Source organism: Sarcophilus harrisii, chromosome 1, assembly GCF_902635505.1.
Source record: "Sarcophilus harrisii chromosome 1, mSarHar1.11, whole genome shotgun sequence".
Lineage (NCBI taxonomy): Eukaryota > Metazoa > Chordata > Mammalia > Dasyuromorphia > Dasyuridae > Sarcophilus > Sarcophilus harrisii.
The window spans coordinates 648,963,775-648,980,856 of record NC_045426.1 but is presented as its reverse complement, the minus strand read 5'-3'; the positions used below and the strand labels follow the sequence as shown (position 1 = coordinate 648,980,856).

General features: G+C 56.6%; 2 protein-coding genes across 2 annotated transcripts in view; both read right to left on the bottom strand.

The window, feature by feature from the left end:
* The window catches only part of NFIX (nuclear factor I X), a 114,695-nt gene extending 112,649 nt beyond the window's left edge, over window positions 1-2,046 (bottom strand). The window contains exon 1 of the mRNA XM_031947649.1: window positions 1,870-2,046. Coding sequence (XP_031803509.1) covers window positions 1,870-1,896 — 27 coding nt within the window. The 5' untranslated portion in view covers window positions 1,897-2,046. The remainder of the gene's footprint in view (window positions 1-1,869) is intronic.
* A 13,576-nt stretch (window positions 2,047-15,622) lies between these two features.
* Window positions 15,623-17,029, bottom strand: DAND5 (DAN domain BMP antagonist family member 5). Its single transcript, XM_012542108.2, has 2 exons — window positions 16,444-17,029; window positions 15,623-16,256 (listed from the first exon to the last, which is right to left on the bottom strand). Exons 1-2 carry the CDS (start codon window positions 16,879-16,881, stop codon window positions 16,008-16,010), a joined length of 687 nt encoding a protein of 228 aa, XP_012397562.2. The 5' UTR covers window positions 16,882-17,029; the 3' UTR covers window positions 15,623-16,007.
* Window positions 17,030-17,082: the final 53 nt, after the last annotated feature.

Sequence of the window (17,082 nt, the reverse complement as noted above, 5' to 3'; positions counted from 1 at the left end):
AATTTCTAATGCCCACATTCACTCTCACTCTACAATAGACAGGACAGACTGGCAGTTAAACCACTTCATCTTTATACAACCATCCCGTTCTGCCAAGGGAAGGGTCTGCTCAAGGCCCTGACCTGATCTGCCCTCTCCCACTCATCACCCACTAGTCCTTACCCTTCGGAGGTCCCTAAATCACCGCAGTAAGGGTTGTTTTTTTTTGTTTGTTTTTTGTTTTTTTTTAAAGTCGCTTTCACCATCCCCTGAGATAGAAGACCTTCATCAGGAAGCACCTCTTCCCTGAAGACTAAAGGTGAAACTGGTGAAAAGCTTGGACCACCTACTGGGGCTTCGGAACATTCCGAACTTCAAAAAAACGGACACCAGTGCCGACGAGGGAGGAGGGATCCAGCAAGCCCCGAATCTCCTGCCTCTGGTGCTGTTTGCAAGAATCGCTTTCCCTGGGCTGAGCAGAGGGGGCCTGATTGAACGTCGGGCCACAAGGACAGACACGGGGTTGCAGGGCCTCCCGGCAGAGCAGAGGTACACCGTCATTGACACAGAGGTTGATCCTTTCTCTCCCCCGTGAGGTTCACCCTTAGGGAAGCCTCGGAAAAGAGCAGGGGAGCACGATCTGTGCCCCGAGCTCTCACAGCTCAGTCTTAAATCGCGGGGGTCTGTTGAGCTCTATCGCGTCCTATGGCTCGGGGCCTGTTGCGCCTTCTATTCGGGTCTGAGACAGCCTGCCACCTAATTGAGTAAAGCTCTGGCTTAGTGTTCGGTGTCCCAAGTTCGCCCCCCTTCCCTCCTTTTCACCCCAGACTCCGAGCTAGGGGTCAGGAGGCACGAGGATTTCCTGTCCTGCGGGAATCGGGCCGCGAGAAGATTCGACCGAGGCTCGGCCTCTTTACCCCAAGCCGCACATAGCTTGTGCTGGCTAGAAAGTTTGCGGCGGAAAAAGTTTATGGAGCGAGCGGGGGGCGGGGAGAGAGGCCCGGGAGGGGAGGCAGCGGGCGCGGGAGTTAGCGGGAAGGGAGGCCCACCGCGCTGTCAGACTCTCTGCCTGCCTGAGTCCCAGACTGGGATCGGAACCGGAGGTTGAGCGCCGGGAGATCGCGGGCCCGGCACAGGCGAGACCTAGACGGAGTCAGAGAGGAAGACTTGTGGAGGGATTGACGGAGAAAGGAGCCACGGTGCCCGAGGGGGCCGTCAGCGCCGCCCGCCGGAGCCCGAGCCGGGGCTGGAGGCCGAGCGCCCCCCGCAGCTAGCAGCTCGCCGGCCCCGTAGGGCTGCTCCCGGTCTGTGCCTCACGGCGACTCTGGCTCTTTTTTATTCCCGAAATAAATTTGGGAGACGCGCCATTTTCTGAACTCTGCGCCCATGTGCGGGGAGGAAAACAAAGGCCCTGGAGAGAGTGCGGCCCGCCCCGCGGCCGCCGAGCCGAGCCTGGCAGGGCCCTGTGCAGGGGGGTAGAGGGGGGAGCGGTGGGGAGCGGGGAGCAGAGCCCCGCGCTAAGGCGGGCAGCGCCAGGCCCTGCTGAGAGGGCTTCCCCGGCCCCCCTCCCCCTGGCAGTCACACCCTCCACACGCACTCCCACCCCCACCCCGACACTGACACTGACACTGACACACACTCACGCTCACACTCACACTCATTCGCAGCCTGACACTCTCGCAGACACACACGCAGCCTGGCACACGCGCGCCTACAGCCTCCGTTCCACACCGTCTCGCACACACCACCCTCGCGCAGACTGACTGACACGACACGCAGTCTCTCGGAGGCAGCCGGACCCACTCGCAGACAGCTTCGCAGGGAGACACGCGCGCTCGCACACACACACACCCTCCCAGCCCCGGGGCGGGGGCGGCGGCGCCCGGTTACCTGGGTGAGGCAGTACGGGGAGTACATCGCTCGCTGTCCGAGGAGCCGCGCGGCTGGCGCGGCGAGGCGCGACTCGGCTCAGCTCGGCTTGGGCCGGGCAGTGGGGAAGCCGCGCTCCGGCTCCGGGAGAGCCTGCCCCGGACGCCGCTGCCGCCGCTGCAGCCGCCGCCGCTACCGCCGCCGCTACCGCCGCCGCCGCCGCTGCCGCTGCCTCCGCTGCCGCCGCTGCCGCTGCCGCCGCCGCTCTGGCTGCCTCCTCGCTCGCCCTGCTCGCTCGCTCGCTCCCTCTCCTCTCCAACTCTCCTCCTCTCTCGCTCTCTACTCCATGCCGCTCGGTAACCCCGCCTCGCAGTGCTCTCTGAAAGTGAAAGTTTAGACAAAGTTTGGAACCGAGCGCACTTTAGAGAGAGAGAGAGAGAGAAAGAGAGAGAGAGAGAGAGGGAGAGAGAGAGGGAGAGCGAGAGAGGGAGGGAGGGAAAAAGGGAGGGAGGGAGGCAGCCCGGCCCTCCCGCCCCGACCGCGCCCGCTCCCACCCCCGCTGCACAACACACGGACACACACTCACACCCACCCCGACACATACTTTCTCTCACACACTTACCCTAACGAACAGTCACACATGGATCTACTGACACACACGCAGATACACACTGACATCCAAGGGCACACAGTGACACATCGGCATGCTTTAATGGCACGCCTCCTCTCTCCCAAACACACAGACAAGCCCACTACCCCTAGGTCGTACTGACACACTGTTGCACCCCAGACACATTGTGCATGTGTGTGTGCTCCTGTCACCTTCTCCTTTGTGAGTGACAGGAGGCATGTCTTTCCAGAGCCTCCTCCAGCCTGTGGGTGCCCCTTGCCCCCTCCCGCACTCAGGGACACCCTTTGACATTGCACTTCCCCTCCTACATTACTGCTGGCTCCAGGATCCCCTGAATGACTGCCCTTTCCTGGCTCAATCCCAGTCTCAGGTGAGCCCTCCCCCTTCCTGGGCAGCAGGGAATGGAGGGGTTTAGAGGAGCTCAAAGTTGGAGGTGGGGGACAAAGGAGAGCTAGAGGTGCCTACGGAGAAAGGGAACAAGGAGAGAGAGAGAGAGAGAGAGAGAGAGAGAGAGAGAGAGAGAGAGAGAGAGAGAGAGAGAGAATGTCCTGATTCTGGCTCAGGAATATTTTTGCTGAGTCCCAGTTCAGCACCAGGCCCACAACTGCTTACTCTGAGTCAGGGGGAGAAAGGAGACAAGAGTAGGGTTCTGTGGGTGTGGCACCCATTCTGAGACCCAAAAAATTGGGGAATGTGGGTGAAATAATCCCCTTCGCTCCTCCAGCCCACAAGGTAGGTCTTCTGGAAAAGCCTGGATATTCCTGCTATTTTCATCTTCATTTAGCCTGGGAGGGATAAGGGTTTCAGCATGTGTGTTTGGGAGGGTGGGTGTTGGGTGTATTCTTGAGCCCCAATGTGTCTCAGTGTGCTAAGGCTCACCCCCAGAGGATTTCAGAGCACTCCATCCTCTCGCTCCTCTTTTCCTCAGCAGCTGCCGATGAAAAGACTTGGGCAGAGAGGGAATTGATACGTCCTTAAAAATTCAAGGGCTCCTCGTAAACAGAAACTTTTAACACCGTTTAAAGTTTCAATACTGCTGAGGAGGGGGATGGGAAGACTGGGAGGGGTACACTGGGCAGGGGGCCTGGCTTCTTTTGGGGTAATTTCAAAGGGGACAGCTTCCTCCCTTAGCCTAGGGGGACCTGCAAAGCAAGCAGTCAAAATCAAGCATGGTACCTCTCCTTACCCAGGTCCCCGCCCCCATTCTATTATCTGGAACACTGGTGGACATTAACCCAGCCCCCCCAATAAGGAGTCACCCAATTAACTTCAGTTAATGGACCCACAAAACCGAGGAGTAGAGAGTGTGAGGCAATGGATCCTTTCAGATCCCCAATTCATTCTGCTGCCGCATCTCAGCAACCACAGACCTCCAGGACTGCTATCTCCTCCCGCCCCCCACTAAAAAAAAAATAAATTACCTGTGGCAAATTGACCTGCTATGGAAATGGAATGGAGTCAAGAGTGTCTAGCTGGAGGCATGAATAAGCCATCTCTAGACCTACCTACCAAAATATCTTTTGTGGGCCTTTTGCTGAGTGAGTCTAGGTGGCTGAGCCGTAAAAGAAAGAGAAGGCAGTTCCACATTTAGCCTGACCACAGATTAGATAGGAAGAAATGGAGGTCCAGGATGAAATGCCCCCAGAATTACCTGTGAACCTTGCTCTTCCTGGCCTTCCCATCTGTGCCCCTAAGGAGACTTCTCTCCTGGGCCAGTTTAGGAGAACACGGAGGAAAGAAATCATTCATCAACTAGAAACATAATAGCATGTATACAGAACATATCTTCCCCTGTTTTTTTTTTTTTTTTTTTTTTTTTTTACTTCTAGTAATTCATCTGAACATAGGACAGATCTAGATTCCATGTATAGGAATGAGATTTCATTTGTATAAGGAACTTGTAGGTGAAGAAGCTCCCTAGCAATTCAGGGCCACACCTTCTGCAATTTAGTTTTGAGAGAATTGCCTGGAGCACTTAGAGGTTAAGTGGCTTGCCGTAAGTCATGAGGGCCGGGGTCTGGGACAGAACTCAAATCCAGGTCTTTCAAGTTCCAAAACCAGCTCTCTATACAGGATATGTAAAACATTTCTTAAATTGCAAAGCACAATGGGTACAAAATCTTAGAGATGCAGTTGTGATGCAATAATGGAAAATTGTTTTCCCCTCCCATCATTCCCTTACAAACTTCACTGACGACCTCAATGTGTATGAACATATGCACAAGTAGAAAAAAAAAAAAACAAAAAAAAAAAAACCATATTTTCATCCTATTCATTTACAACTGGTCTGGGGAAGGTGGGAGCAGGGCATTAATAGGAGAAAGTAGGCAGTAGGGATGGCCCTTCAAGCCCAGTGGGTACACACACACACACACACACACTCCACCAGGTACCCAGACATACCTGGCCAATAAGAAATCAACCAGGAGATAGGGGAGGGTGAGAGGGGATTCCCTGGAGCAAGCCTCCAGCAGGTAGGTTGGGCACAGCTGGAATGTCACAGCTGGAATGCCCCAATGTTCCTCCTGGCTAAGGCTGCCCACCTGGCCCCAGTTGGCAGCAGGTGCGGCCCTTTCACAATGCAGGTGTGTGCAGGGGGGAGGTGGGGAGGACTGAAAACATCTAGGGGCCCAGCTGGCAACTTCCAGGGCTTTGGAATGTTTGGAACAGGTGAGTTCCAGGCAGGAGTGGGGTGTGGGAGAAACTGTTGAAGAAGTCTATCCTGCCCCAGTAGGCTAGGCTAAACTGGGAAAGGGGAGCCCGGAAACTCCTGGAAATTTCATTAGGACAGCAGCTGTATTTGGGTCCTACCTGGGGGACAAATGGGAGGAGGATAAACTGGGAATGGTATGTGGAGATGCTATTTATATTGCAGAGCAAAGACAGTGGATGCTTGTGGTCTTGGGGGAGGATTACAGGTTTGTACAGTGTTTGACACCTTTCCTTACCTCAGCCCCCTCTTCTCCACCCTACCACTTCTCTTAACTCCCCCTTTCTCCTCTCCCTCTCCCTTACTTCTCTTTACCATAGGTCACTCTTCCAAAACCTCCTCCCTCTCTCACTCCCTCCTTTTCAATTTCCTTTCTTTGCTACTTCCCATCTCTTCCCATTCCCTTTTTCCTTCATCCCCTTCTTTCCATCCTAGATTACTCTCTCCCTTCAAGCCTTTCATTTCCATACTACACTCATTCCCAAGCTATTCCTTCCTATCCATTCTTTTTCTTCAGCCCTCAGACTCCCTCTAAACTCGCTCTCTCTCCCTCCTTGTCCAACCTCTCCCTCTTTTCTTCTCTCCCCCCTCCAGCCATCAGCCTCTTGTCTTTCCCCATCCAAATTTTCCTTTTCCTTACCCTATTAGGCTAGGGTACAGAAGCTCACTGGTTTCTTACTCTGACATTCTTGCCTACTCAGACCTGATGATGGAACCTATGGGTAGGATTAGCTGTGAATGGGGATAAATCATGTCCTTGAGATTTCCCAAAAGCATTCCAGAGCCTCCAGAATCCCCAAATTCAAGAGCAAGATCTTCAATGACAAAATTTGTCTCATTTTTGTCTTTGTACTCCCTACATCTAGCATAATACCTGGGCCACTTAATATTTCCCTAATTAAAAGCAGCTTTGGGTTGGGGAACTGTAAAATTGGGGTGTGGTACAAAGCTAATGGACTAAGTTAAGAAACTTAGTGGTGTCTCTGTTCCTGATTAATTTGCAAAGACAAATCATTTTACTTCTCAGTTTATTCATCTGTTACACTGGGATATTAGTTAGTACCTTACCAACCCAATTCATGATGCTATGTTAAGGATCAAATGAGAAAAAGAAAGGGAAAGATTCCATATAAATTACTACTGCTGCTGCTGCTGCTGCTGCTGCTGCTGCTGCTGTTATAATAATCTCCAGAGACAGGATGGCAGGATCAATAAAGTGTGGGACTTGAAGTCAGAAGATCTGGCTCCGAGTCTCGTTTCCATACCATGTGACCCTGGCCATGTCATTTAATTTCTTGTCTCAGTTGACTTTTTAGTAAAACGAGGCTGATAAAAACCCACAAGGGCTGTTGTAAGGCTTGAAAAAGATCAATTACATGAATTGCTTTGAAAACTTTAAAGTGCTATATAAATGCTAGTTATTACTGTTATCTTTAGGATTTTTCATATTGCCCAGAGGGTTTTAGTACTCTGCCCACTTAAGTCAACTAAGGTTCTTTCTTAGTGCTTTGGAAGTTTAGAATGATTGATTCAGCCACCCTTCAAGATTCCTACATACACAGACCCAATCACAATTCCACTGCACACCTGGTAGGAAAGAGGAACCTGTGGATTTTCCCTAAGGGAAATGGAGAAACAGTTTGGGGAAACTTTTCATTTGTAGCCAAGAGACTCCAGAAGACCCCAACAGAAACTTGGAAATGTAATCTGAATAAGACTTCTGTTTGAGGAAGGGTAGGGCTGGGAAGACTGTTGGATGAACCTCTGTGGTTGTGCATGTGTGTGTGTGTGTGTGTGTGTGTGTGTGTGTGTGTATCTGTCTGTATCTGGGAATGGGTGCTTGTGTATTTATGCGAATGTGCAAACAAATCTTTGCATTTGCAAAGTGAGGCTGTTAGACTAGATAATTCCTAAGATCCTTTCCTTCTCAGAGTTGTATTTCATGAGCTTGTTTTTGTCTCTGTATTTGTTTGTGAGTGTGAAAATGTGTATTTGTATATATCTATGTGCGAGCACATAAACATTATATAAGTTCCCCTTAGTCTCCATGATTGTGAGTATATAGCTATACATAATTGGTTACATGAGTCTGTGGGATTATGTCTGAGTCTTTGTGATTATATGCTTATATTTGTATGAGTGTGAGTGAATCTGAGTGTGCCATATGACTGCACAGGTAAGTGTGAGTATATAGATGAATGTTTGTATAAGTTGTATATACAGCCTATGTCTAAGAATAGGTGTATGAGTCTGTATCATGTGTCGTCTATTTGTAGTCTTTTTTGTGTGTGTATGAGCGTCTGTGGGGGGTATAAATCTGGATAGGTGTATGTCCCTGTGTGCTTGAATCCTTCCCAGACATTCTCCCATTTCGGGGTCAAGGTTGAATAATTCTCTTCCCCCTGCTCCTCACTCCACTCACCCACACAAGTCTGTGACCAAAGACAAGTGTTCCTCTAGCCCCCTCAATGCCGCCCCTCCCCCTGCAAAGGCACACACTCAGACTAGAATAGTCCAGCTCTTTGATCCTCCCGCCTTAAACCAAAATTCAAGGCTTCCATTGCTACCCCCTTCTCCTCTGACAAAGAACGAGAACTGCAGAGTCCAGTGCACTGGAAACCGCCTCTACTGTTCAGACGTACTGCTGCCGTCTCGGGGGCACCAAGCACTGCTTAAAAACAGAGACCAGGCGGGGGAAAGACAGGAGACAGAACCCACCCCGGGGCAAAGACAGCTGGGGGTGGGGAGGGGCAGCTGGCATCTCGCGGGAGAGGCTGCATTCCAGCCCCACTGGGTCCGCAGCTGTGCCCAGAAACGAGGGCCAGGCCCGGGCTTGGCTGGCACTGGCAGAATTCCGGTCCTGTGCCCATTTGGTGGGGCGGGGGTCGGCAGGGAGACCAAGGTCCAGGGAGGGGCAGAATTCGAGAGCTGGGGGGGAAGCAAGAAGTCAGGAGTCCTGACGCCATCGCTTTCCTGGCTCCCCCCTGAAAGTGATTTGATCCGACTGACGGACAAACCGTGACCTTGCTCTGTTTCTCTCCTCTTCTCCGGGTCTCTGGATTTCTTTGGCTCTCAGTCTCTCCCTCGGGGCCGCAGATAACCAGAACTGTTAGGACTAGGGAAATGGAAAGAGCAGTGCCCGATCTTCTCTCAGGTGCGGGGACCCTGCCCCGCCCTGCCGGTCAGACCCAGCCCAACTCTGTCCCGCCCCGCCTCTCACCCCCCACTGGGGGACCCTGGGCGCCTCGCCTACTTCCCCAGGTGCGCGAAGCTGCCCCGGGCCGCCCTCGCTGCTCTACCTGCCCAACTTTCCACGGGGGAGGGACCTGCCCCGACGTGCCCTGGCCCGGCTGGAGCGGGGGCCCACACGTGCCTGGCACGGGCACCTGTGCCACATCCCCACCTTCCAGATCACCGAGGGAACTGGAGCCTTCTCCGCAGCGGCGCCAAACAGGCCCTGAGCTACACCCACAGGGACACACCCTCCCACCGCCCCACGGACACACTCCCAGCTTCCAAGAACACCCCCCCCCCCCGATACAGCCCCGAGGACGCTTTGTCCTGCATTGCAGCCCTCGAACCCACAGCTTCGTGCGGACACACGAGCACCGCCGCAGGACAGCATATGGAGCCACCACCCCGTACCGCGCACTGACAACGGCCTCTGGCTGTCTGTCTGTCTGTCTGTCTGTCTCCCTCCCTCTCCCCCACCTCCTTCTCGGTCGGGATAAGCTGGGAGCCCCGAAGGGGGGTTGGGGGGGATGCGCAGCTGTCTGCAGTGGGTGCCAGCCCCACTCCAATCCCCAAATAATGAATATTCATTAGCGCATCGGGCCTCCCCGCGCGCAAGCCTTTGGGGAGCGCGCGGTCTCCAGACAGCGACGTGCGCGCTCTTCCAAGTCCGTGCACGCGCGCGAGCCCTGGCACTCACCGTCCCACCCCCGCCCTATCCCCCGGCTTTAGCCTGCAGGCCCAAGTCCCCTGAGGGGTCACTGCTCCGGGTCGGAGATCCGCTGCGCCAAAATTCCCAGACTGAAAATGGGGCGGGAGGGATCCCGGTACTGGAAGGGCAGAAAGCAGATACAGCAAAATAACCTTGTCCCATTTAAGGGGCAGCCGGGGGCATGCGGAAGGAAGGCTGCCGGTGGGCGGCAGGAAGCGCTGGACCGAGGAGAGCGGGCGCCAGAGCCACGGTCCCGAGTTCCGCTGCGTGAGCCTCGGAACCTCGGTCCTCTAAAGCCACACGTAGCTGCGAAGAGGGACTCCATATCAATGGGGGACCTTACCGCTCGGTGCCCTCCTCCCCGCTACCGCCCCTTTCCCCCGTTCTAGATCAAGAGCCGGAGGGAACGCCGGCGAAGTCCACAGCTTAGATGAGACGGTGCTGTTCCCATGAAGTCCAGTCTAATAGGCCAAATCAAGCAACTCCGCTCCTCTGCCTGTGGCCTCCTCCGCAGGCTCTCGGTCAGGAGCTCCTCCGCTGCGCCTGCTGGGCAGCGCGGGGTGGCCCCCGCGGTGTCCATCCGCCTCCATCCCAGAAAGGTCTCTGCATTGGTGAGAGGGGGGCCTCGCTCTTTTCCACCAGCGGATCTGACCCTTCTTCCTTAGAAGCAGCTAGGTGGTGCGGTGGTTAGAGCGACCGGCCTAGACTCAAGAGGACCCGTCTTCCGATCGCAATCTCAGAAGCTTAACTAGCAGTGTGATCCTTAGCAATTCACTTAACTTCTGCCTGACTCAGTTTCCTCATCTGTAAAATGGACTTAATATCTCTTCACAGAATCGTTGTGAGGATCAAGTGCCATATTTGATACGCTGGCACATCATAGGTGTTTTTCGTGGATGCTTATTCCCTTTCTCTTCCCTAAAGACAGGAAGTAGACACTAGTCCTTTGGGGGACCTAGGACAGGAGGGGCTGGCAGCTTCAATAAAACAAAGCCATGCATAACCAGCCCTAATACAGAACATTTGCAAAGCGACCCCGGAGTTAAATCCTAGCTTTGCCGTTTAAGGACCCTTCCAATTGGAGCCCATGATCCCATAATCGAGGGGATCATTTCTAATAGCCCTTCCCCTCCCAAGTCCTATGATTCTCAGTGTGTTATATTAGTCCCCTAAGAACGAGCAATCCGGGGCCATTAGTGATGATTCTAGGAGACGGTATATACAGAATACAGGGGCACTGATTGCTCCTTCCATCTCACACTTCAAACGGAAGGAAAAAGCATACTAGACTTAGTATAAAAAAAAAAAAAAAGAAGAATTCCCTCCCCCAGCACTTTTTTTATCAGTGGGAAGTTCTTCCGTTCCCCCAACAGCAATAATAGCTGATACCTGACCCTCCCCTTTTTTTCTTTACAAAGTGCTTTACATAATCTTCATCACAGGGACCCTGCAAAAAGGTGACTCAAACGTTATGTTCCGTTTCACAGGCAGCTAAGTCTGTAGGTGGGCAGGGCTTAACTCAAGTTTAATCTTTCTGGATCCACATCCCTGACACTCTGAACCGCCGCTAAAACGGGGAGAGTGGTCACTGCGCTTCCCAGGGCGTTCACGGGATTCACAACTGGCCCTCACTTACAGATGAGAAAACTGAGCTCTCTCTCCGCGGAGCAGGAGAGCCTGTGGCACGGCCAAGCAAGCGGGAGAGTAAAGACTGAACCTTTAGCTTTACGTTTTCCCGCTACACCACGCTAGTGCCCGCGAGGAAGGGCCCGAAAGAGTAGCCCCGGCGCGTGCACGCGCGCATAAACGTACCCACACGTACCCCACCCGCGCCCGCGGCGGGGCGCAGAGCCTGCCTCCACGTGTCACGTGGGCAGGGACCCACGCTCGCCGCCGGGGGCGGGCGCGCAGCCTGGACCTGCCCCCTCGCCCTTTCTTTCGTGCCCCCCCCCTTAGCCCCTCGGCTCCCTCTGCTGGCGGGTGTGTGCGGAGCATCCCCTCCAGCCGCCCGTGCCCGCGGAGCTGGGCTCCTTTAAGAGTGCGCGCCCGGGGCTCGCGGCTCCCCTTTGACGTAACCATGGCATCTTCTTGGCACGCGCTGTCCGCGCGCGGGGGAAGGGAGGGAGGGAGTGGGGGCGTTGCCATGGCGCCGGCGGGCACCGCGTGAATCGGGCCATTGTTAGGAGCGGCGCCCGGAGGAGGAGCTGGAGTTTCGCCACAGAGACCCGGAGAGATCCAGAGACACCGAGAGACGGGACAGGGATGCAGGGAGGGAGGGTCGGGCCTGCGGGTCCCCGGGGATAAGCCAGCCCGGGCCGACGGGCCCGGAGGCGCGCGCGCGCTGGCGCGCTCCCGGGGATTCCTGGAAGCGGCGCGCGCCCATGCGCTCGGGGCGGAGGAGCGCGCCCCCGCGTCTCTAAGTCACCATCTGCTTCCGCTCTCCATCCCGCGTGGGCGGGTCTCGCTGCCCTCCTCTGCGTCGTCTCCCAGGCTCCGTCCCCCCCCCCCCCCCCCCCCCCCCCCCCCCATCCCCGAGCACCGGCCAGCCCGGCCCACGGAAGGCTCAGTAGATGTTGGCAGGATGAATATTCCCCTCTGTCTCTCCCTTGCCTCTACTTCTTGACACTGTCCCCAAGAGCCCCCAGCCCAGGCTTGGCCGGCCCAGATCAGCAGGCACTGGGTGTCTCTCTCTGCCTCTATTTTTGTCCCAACGAGACCCCCGCCACAGCGATTTCCGATATTTGTTGGATAAATGTTTCTTTGTCTCTTTCTAACTCAGTCCATGGCTCTGTTTCACTGAATCCCTATCAGGGTCTGGCCCCCAGGAGGCTTAAGCCGGTGTGAGCTGTGATAGAATGTCTTTCGATCTGCCTCTACTCTGCTTTTCTCTGCCCCATCTCGTTCTGTCTGTGTCTCTATCTCCTCGAAAATTCCTAATTCTGTGGGCTTGGCCAACAGAGGATTTCACCTCTCTGACTCTCTGTCTCTGTTTCTGTCTCTCTGTCTCTCTCTGTCTCTCTGTCTCTCTCTCCTGTCTCTCTCTGTCTCTGTCTCTGTCTCTCTCTGTTTCTCTCTCTGTCTCTGTCTGTCTCTGTCTCTCTCTGTCTCTCTCTCTGTGTCTCTGTCTCTGTCTCTGTTTCTCTCTCTGTCTCTGTTTCTGTTTCTCTCTCTGTCTCTCTGTCTCTGTCTCTCTCTGTTTCTCTCTGTCTCTTCTCTCTTTCTTTCTCTTTCCTTCTCTCTTTTCTTCTCTATCTCTTTCTCTATTTCTTCCCCCATTTCATTTCCCCACCCTTTTCCCTTTCCCCTTTTCCCTTTCCTTTTCCTCCCTGTCCCTTTTTTTTCCTCTCCCCACTTAGACGAAACCCACCCCCCCGGTCCCCCCCAACCACCATGGGGCCCGTGGGCCCAACGCCCGGCCCGCAGGCTCCAGATTGGGGCTCCCCCTCGGGCCCGGGGCTTTGGAGGGACGCCAGGTAGCCAGATGGGGGCGGCGGGAAACGGCGGGCCCGGGGGGGCAGGCCCCGGTCCCTGTCGGGCGTGGGCAGGGGTGAAGGTCGTGGGGCAGGTTCCCCTGGAGTGGCCCCGAGAGGCCGGCCCGGGGGGCCCCTCCCCCGGGGCGAGGGGTTTGGGGTTTGTGGAGAAGGACTGCGCACAGCCCGGGCCCCCAGGGTTTGGGGTGCGCCCGGGACGGGAGCCACTCGGCCGGCCGCCCTGGGTGGGCGGGCCTGGGCTGCGGGTGCATTCCGGCGTTGCCATCCGTTTGTGAAGGTGGCCGTTTGGCCAGCGTTCCTAACAGCGCTCTGGAGCGTTCGGGGGCCACACCCAGCCGGGGGCGTTCGGAGGGGGCCCCGGGGGCTCCACTCGCCCACGGGAGGGACGGAGATAGGTGACGGAGACAGTGCGGCCGTCGGCCACACGGCCCCCGACTGCGCCTGGCTTAACCAGCGGCCGGCCCCAGGTCCCTGGGCTCCCGGGACGCCCTAGACCGCCGAGGTCGGGAGCAAATCTCGGACAATGGCGGCCCCTGGTGTCCGCAGCGTGTCCCTGCAGCAGCCTCCGGAGCTCAGCCCTGCCCTGCCCAGGGTCCTCCCGAGCGGGAAGGCTGGAGCCCCGCAGTCAAGCTCCCACAAATCCAACACAGCAGCCGGCTCAGCTTAGACTCTGGGATTTAGCTTACCATCGAGTCCAGGGACTAGGCCTAGAGCCGGCCGGGAGACCCTCCGATCGTTGTGTGCACGCTCAGAGAGGCAGGGCGGAGAGAAAATAGACACCAAAGCCGAACGTTTAAATTAAGCAGCAGGGAGAAATGGAAAGTTTTAGAGGAGAAATAATTGTTAGGAGGCAAGAGAAAGGGGGGAGGGGGGGGAAGGATGCAGTTCTCAGGTGCATCGGTCCCCTGACTTGCAGTCACCCACCTGTTCCTTCCCCCAGGACACGCACACTCAGACATGTACATACCCCCACACGTGTGCGACACGCGCGTGCCCCCGTGCAGGCAGTCCCGAGCGGGGCCATGCCCCACGCTCCAGCGGGCACCTTCCCACGCAGGCACAGCCCGGGACCCCCTGACGCCCAGGACGCGTGAACTCATGGCATTCCGCTCTGGAAATGAATGAGATCCACCGAACTCAGGTCCACGTGGAATCGATGTCTGCGGGCGCCCACCAAGCTGCGTCCCCACCTCTCTGCGTCCCTCTGGGCCCGGTCCTAGGCTCCACTGCATCCCCCAGGCCCGGCAGCCTCGGCTGGTGGAGGTTTAATACAGATGCCAAACTGGTAATTGTAACCAGGGGTGACAGGGTCACCTTGAGTCCCAGATGCTCCACCGTGACAGATGGTGTTGGCAAAGCTGATTAGCAGCCGCGGTGCCAGCTCCCGTGCCACCTGCACCGCCCCTCCCCCGCTCCCCAAGCAGCCATTACAAACCCATTATTCCAAGGCCCCGGAACTGCGGGCCTCCCATGCTGGCAGCACCCGGGGAAGGGGCGCCGATGCCCTTACACCCCCAGATACAATGTTTTCCAGCTGGTACGGAGGGTGGGCCCAGCAAGCAACATCCTCCCCAACTCTGGAGGAGGGGTCATGGGCAGTGCCCGCCCAGGTAGCTGGGAGGCAGCCACCAGGCCACTGTCCTACATGTGGGCACCCTGCTGGGGGCAGGGTCACCCACAAGAGGCCCACACTGAGCAGAGGGCGGGAAGGACATCTCCCACCTACCTGGCACCTGCTGAGCCCCTGAGGACCCCGGTCCTCCCCGCCATGGGAAGGAAATGTGGCCTACAACCCCAGGCCCCGGAATCACAGGCTGTCAGAGCCGGAAAGGTCTCCAAGCTGCTCCCAAGCGCATCCCAACAAGTGGTCATCCAGGCTGTTTAGAGACCTCACTATCTCCTGGGGCAGTTGTTTTTGGACAGTTGTGATAGTTAGGAAGTTTTTCTTTACCTTGAGTCAGGAAGCAAAATGGGAGGTTGAGGGCCAAGGACAGCTGAATCCCGGAGGTCAAAGGGCCAGAGGAATGGAGAGATTGGCTTTAGGCCCGCGGGGGAGCGCCGCCATGAGGCAGTTTTCCGGGTGTCCAGTTCTGAATCCCCAACCTCCCACCTCCATCAACACATCAACCCTGGGAACTGACTCAGGCTCCCCGCCCCCCAGCGCTGTGAGCTCCCTGCAAACCCTATTCCCACCCCACCTCTGTCTGCTGCCCGGCTCCCTGGCCTTTCAGCCTGGCCCCACCAGACCAAGAGAAGCTGCTGCCAAAGTCCATCAGCCCTTACTTGCCCGGGAGCAAGGTTAGAGTCTCCAAGGGAAGCTAAGAGAGGGGAGGCTGGTAATAAAGGCTGGAGTGGGGATGACTGAAGGGTAGAAGGCTGGGATGGGGGGTGAGAAAGTGAAGGCTAGGGGTTCTTGAAAGGGGAGCAGAACCTTTTCCTCCTCCCCTTCAGGCAGCTCCCAGGTCCTCATTTTGGACCTGGCCCATCCATCTGTTTCCTCAGGTAGTGCTGCCCCCACCCCCATCCTGCTTCCCTCACCTGGGAGGCTCCCTTCCTGAGGAAAGGAGAAAGCTAAGGGGGGTACAGAGCAGCCCCCACCCCCACTCCTGGGGGGGTGAGGAGGCGGGGCCGACAGGGGAGGGGAGTGAGGAGGCAGAGTCACCACATGTCCCCGCGCCTGTGCCAGACGTCCGCCATCTGCTTGGGGGCCCTGTTCCAGCTCCTGCACAGCTCCCGGCTCCCTCCACCTTCTCCCCCACACTGATGGGTGGGCGGGGGTGGCCTGGAGCCCCAGACAGGGGAGGGGACTGCCTCAAGGGCAACATCCCCACTTTCCCCCCACACCTCCCCATAACCAAGAACCCAAGGCTTCCAAGCCCCAGTGGCTCCCTCCAAAGTCCCAGACAGGGAGGGCTGGTAAAAGAACACAATGCTTACTCATCCACCATCTCTTGGCCCAGAGCCCAGCTTTCTAGGTCAGTTTGACCCTGATACCCCCTACTCAAGACCCCTATGGAGGCCTGGAATTTTCCCCAAAGGCCTGGCATCCACAGCTCAGCCCAGCATCCCTCCTCTCCCTCATTGTGCCCAGGGTGGAGAATAAGCAGACATAGGCAAGGATAGTTTCGAGCAGGCAGATCCTTTATGTTTTACAGACAACCTAAATTTCAATAAATATCCACTGTCTGGGCCCAAGGTTCCTAGAACCATTGGGCCTACTGGTCTGGATTATATCAGGCCGGGGACCGTCATAAGTAGGCTGGGAGAAGAGGAAACCCTGGAGGGTCAGCACAGGCCAGAGAATGCTATTAGGGGTCATCTGGAAAGCACGTCTGCTAATGGGAGCATCCAGTAGGCGTCAACTTGTTCTTGAGGCGTTCCTGCTCACACATGTGTCTGGCACTGACAGGCCTCCACTACCAAGGTGGACACTTTCCGCCGCTTGTACGAGAAGGGCCTGCCAACCCCCCGGCACCAGAGGACCACCGGCACTCGGCGACGGCGAGAGGGCAGGCAGCTGTTGCAGAGGTGGGGCCTGCCGAGCCCCGCGCTGGGGATGTAGAAGGAGCTGCATCGGCCAAAGCAAAACTTGTTCTGGAGGCGGATGGAGGTGCAGCCGGGCCGGGAGACCACCTGATGGGCAGGAGCGGAGGCAGGGACCCGGATGGGGAGAGACAGACATGGAAACGATGGAGAGACAGAGGCGGAGGCGGAGAGAGGCGGAGGACAAGCAAGAGACACACACAGAGTCAGAGCCAGGGGAGGCCATTAGGCCCAGCCCCAGGCCCGGCTGTCTCCTCTCTCCACGCTGAAGGCTTACCTGGGTGAAGGGCACAGCCTTGCATGTCTCCCGAACCACTTCCTGGGCACTGAGGGGAAGGGACACAGCAGACATCTCTTCCTCTTCCTGTGGCCTCCCCAGCTGGGGGCTCAGGCCTGAAGCATCTTGAAACTCCTGCATGCCAGGATGGAGCGGCTCCCATGATTCTCCTCCCACTTGCAAGCCCAGAAAGGTCTCCCAGCTGTGGGAAATGGTGGCAGGGGAGGGGGAGATCTGGGCATTTTCCACCAGCATCTCTGGTCCATCTCCAGAGCCCATCCCTGGAGATGGGAAGTAAATGCTGGACTCCTGGGAAACCTTGGAAGGTAAGGGCCCAAGCACTAGAGCCGGCATCTCGGATGCTGGGGGGCTGGACCAGACCCCAGTCATCAGGCTGAGGAAAGCTGTGAGCTGTCTAACCAACATCTTCCCAGTCATCAGACCTGGGCTTCTATAGATGGCTTCTGCTGCTATCGTTTGGCCTGGGACCTGGGCTCAGGGTTCAAAGCAACTGACCCTGCTGTCTAGGTGTTTCTGCTGTTTGAGGCCCAGAAACCTGCTCTAAATAGACCTCTCTCCATGGGAAGCCCCACAGGAGGGGAGAAGAACAAATTAGCTTGTGCCCACTCCCACACCTTG

Coding starts and splice junctions, on each gene's coding strand:
- DAND5 (XM_012542108.2), bottom strand. CDS start 16,881: ATGACTGGGAAGATGTTGGTTAGACAGCTCACAGCTTTCCTCAGCCTG. Junction 16,257..16,443: donor AGGCTGTGCCCTTCACCCAG/GTAAGCCTTCAG, acceptor CCTGCCCATCAG/GTGGTCTCCCGGCCCGGCTG.